Source organism: Gadus macrocephalus, chromosome 20 (assembly GCF_031168955.1).
Source record: "Gadus macrocephalus chromosome 20, ASM3116895v1".
NCBI classification, from domain to species: domain Eukaryota; kingdom Metazoa; phylum Chordata; class Actinopteri; order Gadiformes; family Gadidae; genus Gadus; species Gadus macrocephalus.
The window spans coordinates 22,928,636-22,951,453 of NC_082401.1; the positions used below are offsets into that span (position 1 = coordinate 22,928,636).

A 22,818-nucleotide genomic window follows, 5' to 3' on the forward strand; every position below is an offset into this window, starting at 1 on the left:
GGTCTCTATGGAATAGTCTCACCCCCACAACATTTAGGTATTAGGTCATTGCATAAGTCTTTTTGGTGGCATCCGTGGCATAATGGTGAAGGAGTTGGACTGGTAACCGGAGGGTGGCCAGTTCGAATCCTGAACAAATCCACGGATGAGGTGCCCTTGAGCAAGGCATCTGAAACCCCCACCTGCTCCCCGGGCCTCTGTGTGTGGACCTCTGTGTGTGGACCTCTGTGTGTGGACCTCTGTGTGTGGACCTCTGTGTGTGGACCTCTGTGTGTGGACCTCTGTGTGTGCCCCCATGTGTGTGGACCTCTGTGTGTGGACCTCTGTGTGTGGACCTCTGTGTGTGGACCTCTGTGTGTGCCCCCATGTGTGTGGACCTCTGTGTGTGGACCTCTGTGTGTGGACCTCTGTGTGGACCTCTGTGTGTGGACCTCTGCGTGTGGACCTCTGTGTGTGGACCTCTGCGTGTGGACCTCTGTGTGTGTTCACCGGCTACCCGGATGGGTCAAAAGCAGAGAAAGAATTATTCACCCCTAAAAAGGGATGAATAAAGGACTTAACTTAACTTTACATGCAAAATGGTTGAACAAGTTGTCATAATATGTCAAGCATATTTCTATACATTTCTACACACTGGCATTTTGACTGTCTTATCCTAAGACAATGACACAAGGACTTGTCATTCTGATGGCACATGTTCATTGAAACAGATATTTACTTTTGAGAGATGAACTAAGGATTTTGAGCAAGCAGGTAATCCATGGTGTTTTGCTATTTGAACACATTGTTTTGAGAAATGCACTTACTGCTTTGCAAATTTCAATTCTGATCTGAGAAATGACAAAAAGCGACTGAGAAAAACTGTAATACAAGCAACAGACCCAGAAATGTGAGTCGCGTATAAAAGCAATTGTTGCAGTTCTCCAGAATTCAGATTTGAAAATGTTTTTGTTTTATTTTTGACTAAGTCTAAAGCTACCTTCGCATTGCAGGCATTAATACTCAAGACTGATGTTGCCTATACTGCAATGGCAGAGATCACAATGGTGTGCGATCTACCATCACATACTTATTTTCCTCACTTACTGTATATCCAAAACGGCTTATAGTGAATCGAGATACATAATGAAGGAGCTGACTCAAGTGTGCTGTGGACATTGGGGATTGAACCCGGTACCTTTCAGTTTTGAAACACCAAAACCTGTTCTCTACACTGTTATGCCTCCTGCATACAGAGGACCCATTGCAAAGGTGGCCCCACTTTGATTTGAAAAGACCAGATTAAATGTGATGCGTGCTACACAAACTGCTGTGAGAAATATGTCAATTTGTAATCTCAATCAGACCTGGGCCACTTCAGCCTGCAATGTTAACGTGGCCAAAGTAAAAGTGATCTAGCGTGTCTGCAATAAGGAGCAGGATCGATTGGGGGGGCTGAGGCCTGGGACTTGGGTGGGACTCACTCTCTGCCCCACCTCTCCTTGTCTCTCTCCACAGGATCTGGGGATATCGAAAGTGGGTCATATGAAGAGAATCCTCCAGGGAACTAAAGACCTGGCCAAATCCGCCATGGTTGACCTCTGACCTCTGGAAGCGGATGCCACACCTGCAGAGAGGGAAGAATGAACCTCCCCACCCCCCTTTTGTCAGGAAGGGTTTTGATCGGAGTGGCGTTGTGGAGCATCTGTTGAAATGCTCGGTTTTCCCGGGGAACAGGACTCAAATTGTTTATGCCTCAAGTCTGGGGGAGGGGGGAGGGAAGGAGAGAAGTACCCTGTGAGTTGGGACAGACACATGTGACATCCAGAGTTTAGTGTGTAGTGTAAGCTTTGTGCCAAAGAAAGGAAAAGCGAATTGAAGAAAGTAGATTTGGGGGAAAGAGGGGTTGAGGGGGGGTGGGGGAGAGAGATGCCTCACAACGTCTTTGGTCTTATAAGAAATACATATTAAAAAGCCATTTCTCACACCTTTCCACTCATGGCACACACACACAAGACATCACGGCCCTCAGGTTGCTGAGCGGTGGGCCGGTTACAGGCGGCCATGTCGGAGTAGCAAAACCAAGGACTTCCAGGAGCGATGCCCCGCGGGACGCAGTGCAGAGCTGGTTTCAGTTCCCACTGTCAGCACTTTGTTGGTCGGCGGAACCATTTTAAACGACTGAAAGTAGCATGATGGAAATGGCTTCATGGGAACCAACACATGTCTAGAATTCAAAAACGCAGCGAAGGCTCCCTCTCTGTTCGAACACAGGTCATGCATAAGCGTGTTTTAAATCAGTGAGCGTGTTTTTACATTGCAGGTATGGTCTGCTTATTTCAGCCATTCAGAACAGGCCATCGCAATGACCAGGGATGACGCCGTCACTGGGGTTTGAGCTCAGTGTTTGGTTACCGTGGTTGGGATGTTGTTGCATGACATGCTTACTCAACTATAGATATGTTTATTTGCATGATTAGTGTTTTTTTTTTTTATCATGTGTGTGTGCGTGCGTGCGTGTGTGAGTGTGTGTACAATAATAACACTTGAACAAGTTTTTTATGACTTAAGTATTACGATGCCATTTGTTACTACTGAAAGCATCTTTTTTTTGGTCTAAAAGAAATCAAGCTTTTTTCTAGTTTTTTTTTTTTATTAGTTTTCATTATTTATTTCATTTGCATGATAAATTGGTGTCAAAGTGACTTGTCCAAGTGCCAATATTTTCAAATTCTAGTGTAAAAACGTGCTTTATCCGTAGAAATCATAAGAACGCATCGAGGAGGTATTAATATGAATATGAATAGGACTTTTAGCTGTAGATTGAACACACTCTCCGTTGATGTGAAAGCCTGTACCAAAGTGAATGTCATGGGAGGCTAGCGGTGTAGAAAACCACTCTGAGGCACGGAGAATGCCACCATGGGGGCTCTGTCGAGCTCATGGGGCTCACGGGCGATCGTGACGAGAAAGGACGGAGTGGACGTTCAGAATTATTTGGATGGCTATCATCAATCTGAAAGCCAGCCATTATATAGCATAGGGACTTCATTGTGTTAATACTGTAAAGGCACTTTTTCAAATTGCCTCGCATATTGTGCAAGTGCAAAACCCTCATATCAGTTATAACAGTTCAACGTTTGACTTTTTTGCCCATTTTGTTTTGTATTTTTACCGCAGCAATTTCAACTCCAGTATTTGGATAACACTATTTGGAAGGAGGAAGGGAGTCAAGTGTTGGTTTTGAATATAGAGCAGTTGACTTGCAGCATAACTCAGCTTTCTTTGGTTCTGTTTTTGATTCTTTGAATTACTAGCAAGATGTTAATAGAAGTTTTCTTGATATGTCTGTAAGATTGAAAGCATTACAGGGTATATTTGTATATGTGATGACAAAAAGTATGTATATATATCTATATATAGATATAGATATACATAGATATATATGCACTGTACGGACAGTTTACTGGTGTATGCAAACACTGTTTGTAAGTGTTGTAGTTGAATGCCTTTGTAGAGGGCGGACAATGAATGCATGGTCAGCAGCATTCATGTTGGATCGTGTACCTAGCACCATGGCATCATTTTGTGGATTATTAATTCAGTTTTAATCTTTTGTACATGACAATGCTGTTGTATTCTAATGGCGGTGCAATATATAGCTCTTGTTTGTTTTTTTTATACAGACTCTGCAGCTTTCTAACATGGCAGCCCTCCATGGTCTCATGGTTTAGAATGAACCCCCATAGACAGACACTCCGAGATTCTTCCAGAAGTTCATTAGATTGTAGTCTCGTTCCTCTGTGCTTCCAAGGTGATTCTCCTTCGTAGGACCATGTCCATGAATAACTAGAACAGGCAGACATGACTGTTGTGCTATCATTTCACCATGTATCACAATGCAATTGCTTGCAGAGTGTGTGTGTGTGTGTGTGTGTGTGTGTGTGTGTGTGTGTGTGTGTGTGTGTGTGTGTGTGTGTGTGTGTGTGTGTGTGTGTGTGTGTGTGTACACGTGCATACATGTAACTATGCATGCTTCTTCATTACCAGTGGCATCCCCCATATCTATCAGCAATTGTAAAGCGTATCATTGCCATCAGTCTGAATCTCCCCTTTTTTCATTTATTTTGAAATGATTGGTCCACATTACATTCGTAATCTTGTTTTATTTTTCAACCGGTCCCCCCCAGAGCAATATCATTCCCACTTGCATTTTAATATCAAATACTGGTTTTGCCCTACATTGCTTCCTGCATAATGATATCACGTTAGAGTAAACTAGAAGAGGATTTGGATAAGGGGTTCCTTTCCATAATGGATCCCTGAAATGTAGCAAAAGGCAGCTAAACCATACAATATATAATCAAGTCAGACTTTGATTTGGCAGATTAAGCTGCAGCATTATGCTAGATCATCCACTAGAGGGAGCCATATCACTCTGATGCGTTCCCAAGTCGCTCCCTCTCTTTCGCTCTTACTGCATCATAAGTAATGCTGTTGCAGACAATCACTTGCATCGGGGCTAATATAGATAGTAGCTGTGTTGCAGACTCAAGTCAAACTTTAACACTCCAATCACTACACGCCTGACTCTAATGCCTTTCATTTACTAGTTAAGCAAGTGTCTTTTTTTTGCATCACACAAACCCTAAACGTATGGACATATGAACTATGCCTTGGACTCACATTCAGAAAATGCAAATGATATATGTATCAGTAATTAGAGGATAGGAATAGGTTCATGCCTCTCCTAATCATATTCCAGAAGTCTGGATTAAAGTGCACGTTAGTCCAGTTGTTGGGTCTAGAGTGTAGGGTCTAAAAGTCACTGAGGCCTTGTTTTGTCAGTGCTTTAAACAGAGGTAGTAGTATGAATCAAACTGCCTTGTTTCTTCAGTGCTCAATAACCATATTTTATGCATTTTATTCTTCATCTCCATGGCCACTCATTTGGGTATGAATGTGTATTTCATCTTGATGTATGTGTCGGAGTCCGTTTGCTCTGTTGTGTATGCTTGTGATGTTTCAAATGTCCAGACAGATTATATTAACCCTACTTGTTCTGACTCAGACTACAGGCAGGAGGGAGTTGGGTTGTTCTATACATAGTGGACATGCCCACCTTCTCCCTTACTGAGTTTTCCAGTGGTCTGTAAATAAATGCTGCAAACTGCCTGGTTTTCATAATCCAAAAAAACAAAACAAGAAAAATGTTGGGGGGGGGGGGGGAATGTGTGTTTCATTTGTTTACATTAGTTTACTATGGCACAGTTTTAATTTCTTAAAATGTCTATAGGTATAAACAATATTTGAATATTTGCATATTTATTGCCTAAGGTTATATGATATGATGTGTATTGTGTTTTCACATTTGGAATATAATGTTACAGTTGTCACCTATATTACGTAATATCTGGATGACTTTGGTAAAGTAAGTAAGTAGTTGGTAATTTTTATGACTACTAAGTGACTGTTTTCTGTGCCTTTTTATGGTTAGAATGCATGGTTAACTATTTATTACAATTTGAAGTCACTGAGATGTGTATTTTTGTATTCTGAATAAATAAATGGTCCAGCTTTGTTGTACATTTTTTGTGGTGACTTAAAAAAGGCCACCTGTTCATATATTCCTTCTTCAATAAAACTGAATGAATACACAATGGGGTTTGCTCACTTGCATTGAATCATTTTGTTCTCTATGTTTATAATTATTTGTTTGTTTTGGTTCACCTATTTGGCATTTAAAGCAAAAATAAAAATAAAGTTTATAACAAAATGTATAATTAACTATCTAATCTTTAAAAAAGGAAATTAATCGGATATTTCACCTCTTATAACAAAGGTTAGTATTGATGATAACTAAACATTGAAATAGTGATATTGATGATTTTAATCTTCACTATATGCATGCAAGTCATCAATGCTAAGTGGTCAAAAGGTAAGTGTCCGTTAGCTTAAGAAAATATACAAAACAATTTAGTTAATTGACAGAATTGCCCACACTTAATAAACTTTACTTTTACTAGTGTGGTATATTATTTTTATAATTAATCCACTGATTGTTATTTATAAAATGAGCCTACATTACTTATTGTGAAATGATGTGATCTGAACTGCACACCATATATGATGCCTCCATGCCTTTAGAAATAGCCACATCCTCTCTTTTGCTCTGTCCAACAAAATACTTACGTTTGCTCCCCCCCCCTATACCCCCCACTTCAGTCAAGGTCCCTTTTCTTGAAATATTTTTTTGCAGTTGCTAAACTGATTTTCTCCTAATTTTCAGTCATTTCCATAATAAAACTATATAATATAACTTAATTATGTCATTGAAAATAAGCAAGAGAAATAAGTGGTTACAAGAAACCTTGCTACCAAAACATCCCCTATAAAGATTTAGCTTTATGATATAAAATGACAAATTAGGTATCATTAATGTAACCATAAGTTAACCCACTGTAGGTTTAAAAACAAATAGGTTTCGGTGTAATGTGTGTTGAGCAAAATCAGGAAGTGGGCACTTTTGATGTTGGGCACTTTTGAATGAATTATAAAGCCAAGCCGTCTTTGCCGTGAGCAATAATGACAGTTGCCCAAAATACTTATATTTTAAGTTGAATTGGTAAGGTCAGTGATAAAGCGTTAATAGTGAATAATTGTCTTTTTTTGCGAGTGTAAAAAAAGCTGTATTAAGGTTGAGTAAAGTTGACTTGTAAACTCGTAAATATGTTTATTAATTGAGTGGATTACTTATTATATACAATATACAATTAGGCCTACATTGCATTATATTATTGCAGTTCGACTGCTCTGTGCTCTACAGTTTCTTCTGAGAGTGATTAGCTGTGCCTGAAATCGGATTGTTTTCATGCTTGGAAAAGAGGAAACGGTCAGTGATGGGAAATCGGATCCTCTTTTGGGAGTCGAACGAATCGGCACATCCTCAATATAACTGTATAAAAAAAATATATAGCTGATATATTAATTTGTGATGGCTCGTTCAAAATCGAGACTAGTTGTCATTAAAGTTTGAACAAAGCATAACTTTTCTAGATCAAACAAATATCTCAAATTTTATTTATTTTGTTAGCGAACTAAACATAAATACCCCTATAAGTAATACAGCTATCTCAGCGGTGGAAAATTTTGATGTTAACCAACCACATTCAAAATGCAGTTTTAATCCTCAACCACGGGCCAGAGTCGTTCAAAACAAACAGATCGTACAGTAGGCCTACACGGACCGCCCATCAGCAAGGATGCCTATCGCCATAATGCTGGAGCCCAACAGTGAACGGTGAGTTAAAACCATTCTCCATACATCCCATATCAAATGTCCAAAAGATATAAACGAATGGTTTGTCGGTTGAATACAATCTGTATTTCAACACCAACGTATCTTATTGATAGCTGTTCGGGTGACATCACAGGCCGATCCAAACGAGGCCTGGCTTCTGCTGCCAAACAAATGATTGACAGCTTATCAACTACCACCGCATTATATATTTCACAACAATTATTGATTGGAATCCCATCTTTTTCCCTTTTCGCTACCATGATTATTGTGTAGAGTTAAAACAGGAAGTGGATATTGTCGTTCTGCAGTAGCTAGCTTGCCAGCAACTAATCCATTCATGTAGGGCTACATTGTAATGGTGAGGGGTTTTGAATCATCTGGAAAGAACCTACGTCAGGATCCATGGCTGGTTTACTATCCTAGACGCCTTCAATGGTACCTACCCATCGTCGTAGCATTTATCATAACCAGTTGGATCAGACAACGTTGACATCGATATCATCTCTGACCAAAACATGGCGTTTACAAATACGTCTCGCTGTCAGGATTCTTGGTAAACATCTTCCCTGCAGAGAGCGTTAACGTTACCATGTTATGTTATTGTGTGGATGTGCTAAATGTTCACGCTAAGGCTTCATAAAGGCTTCATAACAGTTATATAAGCAGTGTGTCACTGCTGAGAACGATGTCATTGTTTAAGTCCTGATGAACACAATATTTGCTCTTGCTCTCTCAATGGGCCTGTATGTTGCATACATATTGCTGGCTAATGTTTCGGGGCCAATGTATCTTGTGATGGATACTGCTGGCTCTGTTCTGCGACTCACAGAGGCAATCCGACATGGGATTCCTGCAGAGCAGTTTTAAAATGAACCTTCCCCCCAACCTGAACTTCTTACAGTAAAGCTGGCAATTCTTTAAAATGTGTTGATTGGTATAATAAACAAAGAATATTTGAACAGTGTTCTTGCAAGCATTGTAGAAAAGTGAGGCTACATTGAGAAAAACAAGAGATTGCTAGAGCTTCGGGGGTAAACAAAAAACACCACAGGCTGCAAAAAGTACATTTTCAGAGAATTGTTGTTATTCCCCATGGTCTTGGTCACAGCAATAATAGACGTCATTGTGACTTCTTTCCCTATGACCGAGCCGGGATGCACTGCATAGTTGAGGTTAGCAGCAGTGGTCCTGTTGTTTTTGAACAGACTACCGAAACACCCGTGAGAAGTCCAGTGGTCCTGGATCATACAGTTGCATATACTTTATTTATTTTTTCCTCATTAATCGTGTTTCTCAGGGGGTAGGGTTGGCTGATCAATTGGAGCTCAAGACCTTTTCTAAACTCAATTTGGCCCATACCTCAAAGGATGAAGCTTGGATGTCTTGGGGAGGCAGGGGTGCAAAAGAGCAACTCCCTCCAAGCAAGGACAGAGTCAATATTTGTCCATCCCTGTCATGCTTACTGAGTGTGTTTTCCCCCGAGCTCTGGTCCCGACCCGAGCATACACCTCTGTTATCTCACCATGCTTTTTGATCATGGATGCACTCTGGCTTGTTGAAGGGATTTCAAAGGGAGAAGGTCTGCGCAGTGTTGACCACGGCAGCACGACAAGTCCAGACATACTGTAGCTGTTTTGATGTTGATCTCCGAGGCCTGCAGAACCCTTTATTTTTGTAGGATGGTAATGAAGGCATTATATAATTTTGCATATATCTGAGCAATAACAACAAATTTCCTTTAATGCTCGTCGCTGAAAATATTTTTTGGTAACATTCGTCACATGAGTCTGCATGACTGTCTGTTTGTTTGATATCTTTGCCTGCAGTAATACATTCTATTGCATTAGTCATCTCATGCTAGAGTCACACAAACTCAGCCCATAGTCACAGGGTTATCACACTCTCTCCGTTCTCTCTCTCCCTTTCTCCCCGCCAACCCCTCCCTCCTTCTATACTCTCCTCTGTGCAGGTGAGTGGCCCGGCCAGGTAGCCACGACCAGCCCTCCGTTGCCATGGACGCCTGTGCCCGCATTCGAGGGGTGCCGCTGAGGACCAGAGCGTCCATTCGAAAAGAGGTCTGTCAACTAAAGTTATCTGGAGTACATCTCTTGAGATGGCGTCCTTCTACAGATAGCATTCTAATGTGTTGTTAATATGAAGGCATTACAATAACCTTTTATTTTCAATGTAGAAAGTATGCATTTTAGAAACTATGTGTCACTTATCTTTCTACATGTAATAGAAAAACTTGCTATTGTTGCTTTTTTTTTTAACCCTGAATTCAAATTGGCCATCAAGTGTTGATTGAGGTTATGTTGGTCTATTCAGATAAGAAGGCACTTGCATTAGAATTGTATAAATTCAACCTTTATTCTTTACTAACCGGCTGTGAGGGGGTTTCTGCAATTTATCAGTTGCATGTGTTCTCGGATATTAAACAAACTTATGGAATTTATTGATGATTATGGGAAATTTGTCATTTGGATTTAGCCTTTATATCAATCAAAAATTCTCATAAATATTACAAAAGGTAATTACATTTTCCCTGCTCTGATCAAAGAGCATGCTGTTCACCCACTGACAAAACACGCTGTAGATTTAGCACTTAGGAGGCATTTATTTTATTAGAGTGTGGCAGTCTGGGTTTATGTAAATAAAGCGGCATTGGTAACGATTAACAAACCAAGGTCTCCGGTCATGTTAGGATTGGATCAAGGTCTCCGGTCCTGTTAGGGTTGGACCAAGGTCTCCGGTCATGTTAGGGTTGGAGACCTTGGTTGGTGTTGGCACTGCACCGGCTTTGGGTGAAATCAATAGTTTCAAATGTATTATTGTGGTCTGTGGTGCAGACGGTGCGCGACAGCGGGGGACAGGGTGTGAAGAGCCTTCTGAGGACCAAGAAAGAGCTGTGTCGCGTGAGTGTGGAGCTGCAGAGAGGAGACGCACTCAGGTTAACCGAGGTTCGTGTCCCACACTTATGGCATGCCAGGAAAAAAAACAATGTTTTTTTGATGCAGAGTGAGGAATCCTAGACACCTAGCACTAATGTCATTTGACACTTCTTTTCAGATAAATTTTGTGTGTCTTCCTGGTCTCTCTGAAGGGAAGGATGCCTCTCCACAGGTGAGTTGGTGTAGCTGGATATTAACCACCAAGGCAGATTTTCCATTGAACTGGAGAGAGACGATACCAAACTCACACGCTACACTACAGTATTCATGTGGTAAACACTCACAAAAAATACAACAATTGTCACCTCATATATTTGAACAAGATGCAATTAGGCGTGGCTTTCATTTCATATTAATAATGAGAATAAATTTGTTACTGAAAAGAGATTATTTTTCATAAAATCTGTAATCCAGAAATAACTGGAGAGCAAAGGGTAATGGGAGGAAATTCACTTGGAGGGAAATGCACACTACATAAATGTATCCACGTAGCATCCTTCATTTAATACAACATTAGGGGATACCGAACACACATACTCTGGCATATTTTGCACTGTTTAAAACGGTCAGAAAGGCTGTGTTATATCTTATATGTATCGTGCAGCCTGATGCATTTGGATGACGCTGATTCAGATGATGTGATGTGGCGAGCAGTGATCAGAGTCCACTGCATTTTCCACAACTTCCTCTCTGGCTCCCCAGGCTCTGTCCTCTCTGCCCGTGGAGCTGTGTGACCTGCTCCGCTCCCTCCACGTCCACAGCCTCCGCAACGACGAGGTGCTGCTGCTCAAGGACTCGCGCCGCCCGGTCCCGGGAAGGGACCCAGCCACTCAGGTAGATGCAGGAGGTGTCTCCGTGCATTACGGAGTGTAGGAGGGTTTCAGTCATTGGATCTGAAGCGCCATGAGAGGAGCATGCTTTGACACCGTATGGGTACTTCTTTCACCAAACATTTGAGAATAACCTTGCAACGGGGTTGTTATTCTTATTTTAATCGTGAAAAAGCACCACGATGGCGGCTTGGAATGTGAGTTGTTTTTATGTGAGCCTCCTATTTTTAAGCCAAAGGCTGAAACGCGCAGCGTTCATTTTAGGCAACCGTGGAGAAAGAAATGAAAAAAATAAATAAAAAAAATCAGTTCCTGGTTGATTATAGAAAAAACGCCTGGGTTGAGGCCATGTACCTCACCTCCCATGTAAATCAGTGCAAGATGTATCCCTCTGTTCGCCCTGCATGCTCCCGGACAAACACAGGTGGGAACATAGGCAGAGTTAGTTTCCTTTACCCACAATCGCAGCGGTGTCCTTCCTGCTTGTTTTCCCACACGAGGCCTGTGCCCAATCTGTGTTTTTTTTCTGATGCAGAGCGTCCCCTTCCCCCCCATCCACCCCCACACACACCCTGAGTATTCTGCATAAGCATCGTGCTACCAGCAGTGTAGACATAACAACAAACCCCCACACTGCCTGATTCCTTCCATCCCCTGCCCTGAGGACGAGAGGCGAGGTTAGGGCTCCCCCATGGGAACCTGTGTATGTTTGTGCGTGTCTTGTCTTTGAAACCCAATCAGACGGCACTCCAGACGACTGCTTCGTAGGGTCCCCACGTTGCCTGGGGAGGGGGAGTCCTTGACAATCTGTCTGGCGGTTAGATACCAAATACCGTCTTGTTTTCTCTTTGTGCTCGGCAGGCCTTAGCCGATTGTCCTCTAGCGGAACGAATAAACCCTCTCACATTGGGTTTCCTCCCTGTCTCTCTCTCCTCTTATCCTCTCCTCAGTGCTGGCTCAGGGTGGTGTGCGTGCTGAGGCACAGTCCCAGCTCTGGGCCCTGTCCTCAGGCCATCATCGCCTCCCTCCTGGGCCTGCTGGGGCGCTATGCGGCCGGGATCCGCTACGCCCTGGAGCTGCAGGTCCTCAACAGGGGCTCGTCCGAGTCCCACCAGGCGGAGGAGGACGACACCAACCAGTCCGTCTCGTCCATCGAGGACGACTTTGTGACCGCGCTGGAGCATCTGGAGGAGGAGGACGCCAGAGAGGCCCCCTGTAGGTTTTAGCGGAAGCTCAGCATTTGGGTTTCTTTGTAGGAAAGGGTTAAAGGTGACATTTTATACCACCACCAGGTGTGAGTATGATTAGCCGTCCACCTAGGTGTATGCTGGATAGATCAGTCTACCAGCCTACCCAGTGGACTGTAGCAAACGTTGCTCAAACATCCGTCATACATCTAGGTCGACACGCCCGCTTGTCAGAAGTGGCAGATTTTCAAAAGGGCTTGTGACGGCTATTCTCACTCACACCTGGTGGTATTATATGTCACCTTTTAAATCAGTAAGCTGTCATTACTGTTTTGTAGACAATTTCAATCAAAGAAAGGAACATTTGATCATAATGTAATTTTTATTCATTAAAAATATGTGTCTTGTCAAAAGAGTCTTATTCACTATTCACAAAACAAATGTGTAAATCGTGTCTGCTTTAATTTTCTCCATATTGTATCTGTTTCTGCAGCTGCAGCCGCAGCTCCGTATCACCATGGCACAAAACGTGACGTCGCGTCCCAGACCATCCCGGCCCACAAGAGAAAGAAAGACCTCGCGGGGTCGCGTGTGATCATCGGCTCCTCCGCCAAGCGGCCCGCCTCCAAGCTCCAGTGTGGGCCGGAGGTGTCCATCACGGTGCAGAGACCGTCAGCCCCCGACTCCCAGTGGACCCACTACAACCCGGGGACCCGCCTCCCGGAACCCGCCGCCGCCCACTACAGCGAGTCGGACGATTCCGATGGCTCCAGCCCCAGCCCCATCATCTTCCTGGATGAGGTGGGCTACCAAAAGAGTCTGCTGGCAAAGCTGGACATCCCCCAGGTGCCCGGCGGGCCCAGGGAGCCCGTGGAGGACTCTGACTCGGAAGTCAGCGAGTTCTTCGACAGTTTCGACCAATTCGATGACCTAGACGAGCTGAGCTCCGACAGCTGCACCCTCACCCTGCCTCTGGACCTCGTGAACCCCTCAGACCCGGGCCAGAAGAAGAAGAAGCCGTCCGAGATCAACGTAGGTGGCTCCAAGTACGTGTCTCGAGGCTGCTCCACCAAGGGTAGGAACCTGCAGCGCTTTGACCAGCCCCCCCTTCCCGCCAATCTGAAAAAGCCTACACCTCTAAAACCCGGGTCACCCTACTCCCCGAACTCTGAAGTGCCCGACTCCCCCCGTCCTGTGCGGACGTCCTGCGAGGAGGGTCCGCTTTTCAGCCCCGTTAGCGCCTCGGCCTTCAGCCCCCTGGGCGACTCCGGAGGTTCACTGGAGTACTTTTGGAAATCAGAGGGAGACGTCTCAGAGCTGCGCAAGCCCCAGGACCTTTGCTCGCTCTACAAGACCTACTCCGACTTCGCCAGCAGTCTGTCGAGGGAGATCCTGGGCTCGGTGTGCGGCTACCAGTCCCCGACGGACATGTCGGACAACAAGAATCTGAGCTGCGTCTGCCACAAGGAGTTCCAGAACCCCGCCGGCCACCTGATGAAGCTCTCCGAGATCCAGGAGGCCGTGACGGTGGCCAAGCTGCCGCAGGGGCCTCAGTTCCTGAAGGACGGCATCCAGCGCTTCGCCACAGACCTGGTGGAGATGAGCTTGGGCAGTGCCCTGCGGGACCTCCAGAAGGGCGTGTCCCAGTGCACCACCACGCTCTGCCACCTGGCCGCCAGGCTCACCTCCTCCGTGTTCCAGATGGCCTTCCACGAGATCGGTATGCGCCGCGCCATTGTGCTGAAGGAGCGGGCCATCAGCGGCCTGGCCGGCTTCCTGGTCGGCGAGGCCGTGTCCGGGGCGCTCAAGGAGTTCCTGACGGTCAAAAAGCAGATCTTCAACAGCACGGTGTCCCAGTTTGCTGCAGACCTGGCCGAGGAACTGGTGTTTGAGGGCATCATGGAGGTGTGTCAGTTCTCCCACCCCTCGACCCCGCTCACCCCTAGTGACTGGTCCTTCGGCCAAGGGAGAGGCGAGGCAGAGGAGGACGACGACGACGACGAAGGAGAGGAGGTGGTGTGCTCCTATGCTTCAGACCTGTCGGAGTCGGTCATACAGGAGGCTTTCATACAACTCTCCCAGGCTGACGTGGCCTTCACGAGCCAGGCAGCCATCAGTGTTTCTCTGGACAACGTCTGCTACGTCAGCTCCGACGACACCAGCACACACACCTGCAGTACCGTCACCGGTTCGCAGGTGTGCCACGCCGACCCGACCGCCGACGGGACCCCCGGCCCGTCAGGGGAGAACGGGGTGTGCACGGTGAAGAAAGCGCTGTTTACAGTGTCGGGCATGGCCAGCTGCATTTCTGTGCCACAGGCAGGCCAAGCCCTTTCCCTCCCCGCGCCCTCCGAAGAGACGTGTCAGTATAAGTCAGCCCTTGCCCCCACGTCACAGACCAGCCCCAAGAGGACAGTGGTGACGACGGCCTCTTCAGACACCACTGCCGCCACGCAGACTGAGAACTACCCTCAAGGACCCCACTCACACGGTCCCCGGGGAGACGCCTCCGAAGGGAAGTCCCCTTTCCACCACTTCTCTGGCAACATGGTGGACATGATCGTCAGCGAGGCATGTGAGCTTATGACCGCTACCAAGATGAAAAAGAGTTTTGGTGACTGCGCAGAGTTTTTCACCAAGAATATAGGGAGCAGGAGAGGCTCCTCTTCTAGGCCTGGTTCGGTCAGCGACGATCTTCCTGACTCACCGCTGGTGCAGAGAGCTGGCCAGGAGAGCTTCACATACGACGGCAAGGACTGTGGGGCTGTGAATCAAAGCGGTCCCCCTGAACAGACGTCAGGAACACACATTGAGCCGTCTCAGCCAAAATGTGCAAGCAGAGGTAGTGGGGAGTGTATCCCTGGTAGTAGTGGTGGGACAGGGGAGATGCTTCCTGTGACCATGGACTCTTTAGATTTGCCCGGAGCCAGGACAGGAGTCCAGAGGAAGACCTCCATCCCCAGGGAGGAGTCCACCCCAAGCTGCGGTCAGAAGACCACACGGACACCCGGAACCCCTCCCTCTAGCCCCCAGCAGCCCACCGAGGTGTCGAAGGAGAAGCAGATCAGGCAGTTCTCCAAGAAATTAAAAGGCAAGCTGGCCAAGGAGTTCTCCCCAGCGACCCCACCACCTACCCCCCGCTGCCTACCGGAGCCCGGTCCCGGGCCGGCAGACCCGAGCCCCGAGGCAGACAAGGCCGACTTCATGGTGAATCTGATGCGGTCCCTGTCGGAGGAGGCTGAGGGCCACGGGCAGGAGGAAGAGGACGAGGAGGAAGAGCAAGAGGAACACGGAGAAGGCGGGCCTGGCGCCGTCCACCGAGGCTCGGCGATCGGAGGCACCTCAAGGGCGACTGCTCGCAGGATGTCCAACAAGGAGGCCTTCCGCTATGCCGAACGGCTTGCCTGTCACATTGTATCCATGGCGACGGAGATGGACACCCTGATTGGGGCTGAGAAGCTGGAGAAGGAGAAGGAGAAAGAGGAGGATGGGTCAGGGAGCCCAGAGGGAGTTGCGAGGAGGGACAGCGTGGCTCAGTTCTCGGAGGAGACCCTCAACTCACTGTGGGTTTACGCCGGCGAGGTGGCGGGGGAAGTCATCAGTGACGTGAAGCGGTTGGTCAACCCAGGTCCGCAGTGTCCCCATCACAGCGCCCTGCGCAGAAGTAGCCTGGACAGGCCAGTCCCTGAGTGTCACCACCATCACCATCATCCAATGGCTTCCAGCCCCCAGTATCCCATCTCCACCGCCACCTCCAGCCCAGGCTTGTCCTCCCAGTACCCCAGCTGCGAGAGCGTGACTGACGAGTATGCCGGCTACCTCATCAGGGTGCTGAAGAAGGAGGGAGGCAGCAGGGAACTCGTGCTGGACCAGTACGCCAGCCGCTTGGCCTACCGCTCCATCAAGCAAGGCCTGACCCACGCCGCCCGCAAGATGAAGAAGAAGTCTTCCAGCGCTCGTCGACTCCACTCGTCCAGGTCCCTACCGGAGGATTGGAAGGCAGCCGGGGATGAGGCGTCCCAGCCAAGGGTCGGACAGAGCAGCGTGTGCACTTGCCCCCAGGACTCTGAGGAACAGCGTCAGCGGGAGTACGCCGACTTGGTCCACTTTTCGGAGTCGTTAGCGAACAGCATCACCTGCGACGTGACGCGGAAGCTGTGCCTGCCGCCCGCGCTCCTGCCCAAGTCTCTGACAGACTCCTGTATCTACAGAAGCACCAAACTGGAGGACATGGCCGAGAATCTTATCAGAGACGCCTTCTCCTGCCCCCTGCTGGCCGAGGAAGGTAAGGGCGGGCAATACCGCAGCACCAGCAGCCTGAGTGACGGGGGCTACGGCGCCGGGGTCATGCAGGTCATAGAGCACTACGCCAGGAAGATAGTGGAGGACACCCTGGAGATGGGTCTCTCTGCGGCCGGCCACTTGGGCCAGGAGAACCTGAGGCCCCCGGCTCACGACAGACACGCCTACGCGGACAGGCTGTCGGAGGGAGCCTGCCCCCACTGCACCAGGCCCAGGGCGCACCACCTCCACCACTGTGGGCACGCGGGCCCCAGGGTGAGGCCCAAGCGGGGCCAGGAGTGTGAGGGCGGAGCGGAACACCTCCTGGAGATCCCCAAGATCCAGATCGACCTGGACCTCCGCGTGGCATTCGCCGAGGAGATGGTCTCCGTCGCCATGGAGACGGCCAAGCGGGAGCTGAGCAACACCAGCCTCAACGCCGACAGCGGCATCGGCCACGACGGGGCCAGCTACGCTGAGAGCCTGACGGCTGAGATCATGACGTCGGCGCTGTCCAACCTCTGTCAGGCGGCAAACCCCAGGTACGTACGCACGCACCCCCACGTACCCGACGCACTCGGGCTGAGTCACATCCTCAGGGTACTTGAGATGCGGTCAGGGAGGAATCACCCGGCCGCGAGAGGTACCTCACCACAGCATCGCCCCATTGAGTAATCTCAAAAAGTCTGAACCACAACAGATGGCTCTCCCCCAGTCTCAGAAGTGTCCTACTAATACACCTAATACTGTATTTCCCCCAGATGACTTGCTATTTGTCACTCTGCCCTGTTTAGTTTTTTTTTTTATATAGTAGGTTGCGCAACATGTTTTTAGTGTATGCTTTTATGGTTCTCGCCCTAACATCAACTTGTATTTAGTCTGTAATTATGTGTGTGTGTGTGTGTGTGTGTGGGTGTGTGTACGTGTGTGTTTGTGTGTAGCTCCCCAGGTAGGGATGCCACTGAGTCGACGATGCCCCAGCAGCTCAGCGTGGGCGATGACAGCCTGGGCAGCTGGTCCAACCTGAGCTTTGAGGACGAGCACCCCGACGAGAACAGCAGCTTCCTCCACCTCAGCGACAGGTAAGGGGCGCTGCAGCCAACCCCACCGCCCCGTCACTGAACCCCTTCACCGTGTCCCCTCACAAGACCTCTGGAGAACAACATGTGCTTCATGGGCCTTCCTGGTTGGAAATTTGGCACTAAACCATAGCTAAACCACGATCCTAAACCATGATCCTAAACCAAAACAGCTCCTCAATTAAGATTTACATATACCGGATATCATCAGGTTGCATTTTTTATTTAATTTTTATTTTACTCCTGCAACACTAACATTATCATCATAATGAATATAATTTTTCTTTGCTGTCTAAAATTTCGCCCTTTTGTTGAATAGATTATCACATTTTAAAAATCATTTGCCTTAATGCTCTAAACTGCTGCTTTGAGTTAAGATCTGGGAGGCTGGATTATGTTTTGTATATCTGAAATGCTCATAGTTTGTTCTGAGGTGTAATAATGTCTCTATCTGAGCCATACAGTAAGACATTAAAAGACATTGAAGTAAGACATTTAATAATAAAAGGAAGCCATATTTCCTCAGTTTGGCCTCAGCATGTTTTTCATGAATCCCACTTCTTCCTCGAGGAACCATGAAATCCATTTCTCCAAAATTGTGCAAATTGTGAATTACATTCATAGGTTTGGTACTGTGCATGTTAAATATATCAGATTCTCCTAAATTGCAGGGGTGAGTAGCATTTGAATGTTACAGGACAGCAAGAGCGAGAGAGCGAGACAGTCTTAAATTGGGAAATCCGAGGAGACACAGTTTCAATCGTCGCTGTGACAATAGCATTGTCATCTGTAATCTTTAATCTTTAACTTAATCAAAAGGAGCTGTTGAGGTTCTTGTCTATACAAAGGCGAAGCCTGTCATCGTTGCAGCTTTATTCCCGACACCGACGGAGCAGGGACATTCTTGTTTTGGCCACCACAGCCAAATGAAGGGTAAAATAATATTGTCTAAAGGTGTGTCTGTGAGCATTATCCTCTTCCTGGCGCTGTTTCCCCGAGAACAAAGTCCAGCACATGTAATTCATTAGCTCCTCTTCGAGAAACCCCACTGTGCAACTCACATCCACCCCAGCAGATAAACAGAGCAGCGGGGGAAAGATCATGGCTCAAGGGGTTTACGTAGGCAATAAAGCCCCTGATTGACTTATGACGAGCTGTCGTACCCAAGCGCCTCAAACAAAGCCCTTCGGAGGAAGTTGTGTCTAAGGCAGAGGCCAACTGATGGAATTATTTTATTAATTTTTTTACTCCTCCCTGTATCCTCCCTTACACAATAGGCCGCGTTTCTGCCAACAAGCGACATCACCGACTAATAATACAAACGGTGTGTGTGGTTGTGCGCGCGTTGCCGGCAGACCGTCCGGCTTGGAGCGCCCAAGATTGTCAGGATTATTGTCGTGAAGTCAACAATGTAATGATCTCATACTACTTTTGCCTAGAGATCATATCTTCATTAGGCATCTCTGCAATCAGCGATAGGAACAACGCACGTCACTTTTTGGAGGAAACTTTTCTTTGATATTGGTATTTTAATAGTTGGAGACATGTTGGACTTTGTCATACTTCAACACTACACTGAATATGTTTTGGCAGATAATGGTTTTGGACATGTATACACAAGTGCCCTTGAGGACAACTGTGTGCATAGTTAGGTGTTGATTCATCTTAGTGTGGGCACTGTATGCGGCTTTGTTGAGGAATGCCCTGCTTTCCTTGTCTCCCCAGCAGCAATGGGAACAGCAGTAGCTGGAGCAGCCTTGGCCTGGAGGGGGAGGTGTGTGAGGACCACCTGTCCTTCTCCCCCTCAGACAGGTCGGTCACCACAGCTAGCTAGCGCATCTATGCCACGCTATGCTTAGATACGCTCCTCTGCGCTATGCTCACCTGATATCAAAATACTCAACACACATGAGGCTTGCACGCCTAGAGCGGGACAAATTGTGCAAATAAATCTGGACCATATTGGACTAATCTGACCAGCTTATATTATGACCTTAAAGTGGCTAGTTTGTCCCTCACTAGAGGCTCCAAGGTATCTGCATGACCACACCCGTTTTGTGTGTGTTGGCTGTGTGTATCTGTGGGAATGCATGTGGGAACCTGCATGTTTGTGCATGTTGCCTGGTACAAAGTCAATTGATTTGCTTCCTTGCATGGCTGACGTCTTTCTACAGTTGCTGCTTGGCCATGTAGTGGATTCCTCCCCTGACAGTAGCAGTACATCCAAACCCTGCCCCATAGTCTGCTGTACAGTGCATTGGATTGAATTTGAGTGTCCAAATTCAAACTGTACATTGTATGAGCAATATAGTGCCGCTGTTTAAGTAGTTTACTTTCAATGTGAAGACTCAAGTGACGTCAAAACAGTTATTTGTTGATTATTCCTGTCGTGCGACATCTGACGATGGTTATGAGTTCCAAGTCTCCAAATTTCCATTCAGTCCGCACCCTAAAGAGTTCTGGAATGATGAAATTAGCAATTGACTGTTTTCCCATGCCAGTCTCCTCTTCAGTTACTCGCGCTCAAAACCAGACATACCAAGACATATAAAATTGATTGAAGCTTCCACCTGGAAAGGAAATGCTATCCACACATTTGGCAGAGAGTGGATATCTATAGCCATGGGCTATGTAAGAAACACTTCTGATTTATATCATCCTAACGGGAGAGAATAAACTACCTGTTGGCCCCACCGATTAATAAATCACAATCACAAAACCAAATGACTCGTTAACATTAAAGCCTATGTTTCAAGCGCAACCTTGCAAAGAAAGCAGCAGTAAGCAATAAAATGCAATGCATCAACTAATCAGTTCTATGCCCTTCAGAATTTAAAAACACATAAAAACCTTTGTTTTGAACTCATGCAGAGAGTTCAATGTGGAAGGAGCCACAAGCTTATGAAACATATGAAACGGTTCGATACGTCGGCGAACAATAAATCTCAACTTGAATTAATTGTGGACTTGTCTGTTGTGAGTCATAAATGTACAATGTTATCGACAACCGGAACCCACTTTCTCTCCACTTTCTCTCCTATCTCTTCTAAAGGCCTCTTATCACGATTGCTTTGAAATGCGCCGTGATCATGTGATCCTGATGACTATGGCATGCTGTTGTCTTTATGGCCGTCTGCACTAGGTCTTGGGGATCTGTCTGCAGTGTCCCGTAGCCTTTAGCCTCCGCCCCTCCACCCCTGCACCCCTCCACCCCTCTCTCTGCTGTCTAACCCGTGTGGTATTTGTCACCCTGCAGTGAATGTCCCGAGGAGCAGGAGACCGACGTCAAGGAGGAATCTAGTGGTAAGGATGTAAACGGCTGCATGTCTGCCAACGAAATACACACCACACTTTGCATCGTATATAATCACACGTAGAAGATGAAGTATTCAGATGGATCAATTGCGTTTCCCTCTCCTAATTTGAGTAGTTACTTTATTTTTGGTGTAGCAGTTTGAACTTTTCTGTTGCGGCTTCGTCTGCCCGTCTATCTATCGCTGTCTGTGACGGTCGGGGATTTTTACCACCCCCGCGTTAAGCCACACTGCTGCTCATTCATCCACTCCCTCTGGTGTGTGTGTGTGTGTGTGTGTGTGTGTGTGTGTGTGTGTGTGTGTGTGTGTGTGTGTGTGTGTGTGTGTGTGTGTGTGTGTGTGTGTGTGTGTGTGTGTGTGTGTGTGTGTGTGTGTGTGTGTGTGTGTGTGTGTGTTGCCCCAGTGAGGTGCAGGCATGGTTTAAGGCGTGGGAACCCACAGCAGGACTAAGGAGCATTATACTCCATAATGTACTGCATGTTACCCAAGGGGTGGCTGTCCGTCAATCGTGTGTGGTTTAAAGAAAAATAAGGAACAGTTCAAGTACAATAAAGTGTAGCGCAAAAAAAACATTTCAGAGGATATTGTTGTATTCACTCATAAAATGCCTTTATTATGGGGTTGTGAGTCCCGTCCACATAATTTCCTTGCAGACAAACTGTTGTTCTCTTGTAATGTAACAAACTTGATGATCTATTACTAGTGGCGGTTGACTACAAAATATTTTTGAAAGAAAAAAATCAAATGATTTATTCGGTGGGAATTGCAGTCTGGCAGCCCGGTTGTGCCTCGAGGGCCTCGGCTTGCGTGTCTCATTGTTCCTTGAATGACTCAGTCCCCGTTCACACTTCCTTTTAGCTATGCTCTATGAAAACTTTCACCCTATGCAGGAACTTGTTTATCAGTTCTCATGACGTCTGTTACAAACTACAGTGTTGCATAAAAGGAGAATCCCTGCTTTTGGGACGTTTGTACTTCCTCAATGTGCGAAACGCATTCAATAGACCCTGTCGCTCTCATTCGGGTGCCTGGCTTGGCCTGCGAGAGAACAGTGATTGGTCACCTGCTTGCCTACATAGACACGATTGGAAACAGTACCAAACCATTAAATCTGCATGCAAGGAACAGAAGGATTTTAACAGACTGTCAATATGTGAGATTGCAATGGATTTCACTGACCACCATTTTCTGATGTAGAAAACCCTTTCTAACATAATGAATTGTAAAATTACAGACTTGTTTTATCTTTAAACTATATTTGAAAACACTTGTTGACCACAAGTCGTCAAGCTCGTAAAGTGTGTGTGTGTTTGTGTGTCTTCACAGGGACAGTGTGCGTGGACAGGCCTCAGCCGTCGGCTCCCAAGGCCCTGCTGGTGCTGGTGAACTCTGAGGTCATGGAACCGGGACATGAGCCCCAGGGGGCCGTGATCCTGGACCCCCAGGTGAGGTGCATGCTCCAGTGGGCTGCAGCCTCCATGGCCGAGTTGCCCCAGGTGCAGCTGGGCACGGAGAGAGAGATCCAGCAGGTGAGTGGAGCCGTCTGTAGAAAGAGTGTGTGACTGCATTGGCAAAAATCTGACTTTAGATTACTCCTCTTCTGCTTTATATTTGTTTTGACTAATCATTGCTGGAAGCGCGTGATTGGCTATTACCAGCAAACACAAACCCGGCCAGCAATGGTAAACAGTAGAAAAGTGTCCGGGTTTTGAATGCACACCCTGTACACTGTAGAGATACACGTTGTGTGCTTGTGAGTAGGGATGCACCAATTCTCCTTTTTTTGCAGACAAATACAAGTCCTTACATTTGGGTAATTGTGCATGCCGAGTCGTTGGTCTTGACACGAAAAGAAGGCCACCTGCGTCCGAGGCAGATTGGAACTTTCACGCAGTGT

General features: G+C 46.8%; 2 protein-coding genes across 8 annotated transcripts in view; both read left to right on the plus strand.

Moving 5' to 3' along the window:
* Window positions 1–5,639, plus strand: part of dgkh (diacylglycerol kinase, eta) — an 18,061-nt gene extending 12,422 nt beyond the window's left edge. The window contains exon 15 of the mRNA XM_060039494.1: window positions 1,498–5,639. Within this exon, the coding sequence (XP_059895477.1) occupies window positions 1,498–1,584 (87 nt within the window). The 3' untranslated portion in view covers window positions 1,585–5,639. The remainder of the gene's footprint in view (window positions 1–1,497) is intronic.
* A 1,243-nt stretch (window positions 5,640–6,882) lies between these two features.
* akap11 (A kinase (PRKA) anchor protein 11) overlaps window positions 6,883–22,818 on the plus strand; it is a 178,985-nt gene continuing 163,049 nt past the window's right edge. For 3 of the 7 annotated variants that reach the window (XR_009523390.1, XR_009523389.1, XM_060039985.1), the window contains exons 1-11: window positions 6,883–7,279; window positions 9,249–9,354; window positions 10,129–10,239; window positions 10,349–10,402; window positions 10,933–11,064; window positions 12,011–12,275; window positions 12,741–17,070; window positions 17,470–17,610; window positions 19,333–19,419; window positions 20,864–20,910; window positions 22,248–22,450. Coding sequence is in view for 5 of the 7 variants with exons in the window: in XM_060039985.1 (XP_059895968.1) it covers window positions 9,292–9,354; window positions 10,129–10,239; window positions 10,349–10,402; window positions 10,933–11,064; window positions 12,011–12,275; window positions 12,741–17,070; window positions 17,470–17,610; window positions 19,333–19,419; window positions 20,864–20,910; window positions 22,248–22,450 (5,433 nt within the window). In the remaining 2 variants the exon portion in view is untranslated. Of the gene's footprint in view, window positions 7,280–7,328; window positions 7,715–8,577; window positions 8,962–9,248; window positions 9,355–10,128; window positions 10,240–10,348; window positions 10,403–10,932; window positions 11,065–12,010; window positions 12,276–12,740; window positions 17,071–17,469; window positions 17,611–19,332; window positions 19,420–20,863; window positions 20,911–22,247; window positions 22,451–22,818 lie in introns of those variants that run through there. The other 4 variants (XM_060039988.1, XM_060039987.1, XM_060039986.1 and 1 more) reach the window with 4 other exon arrangements.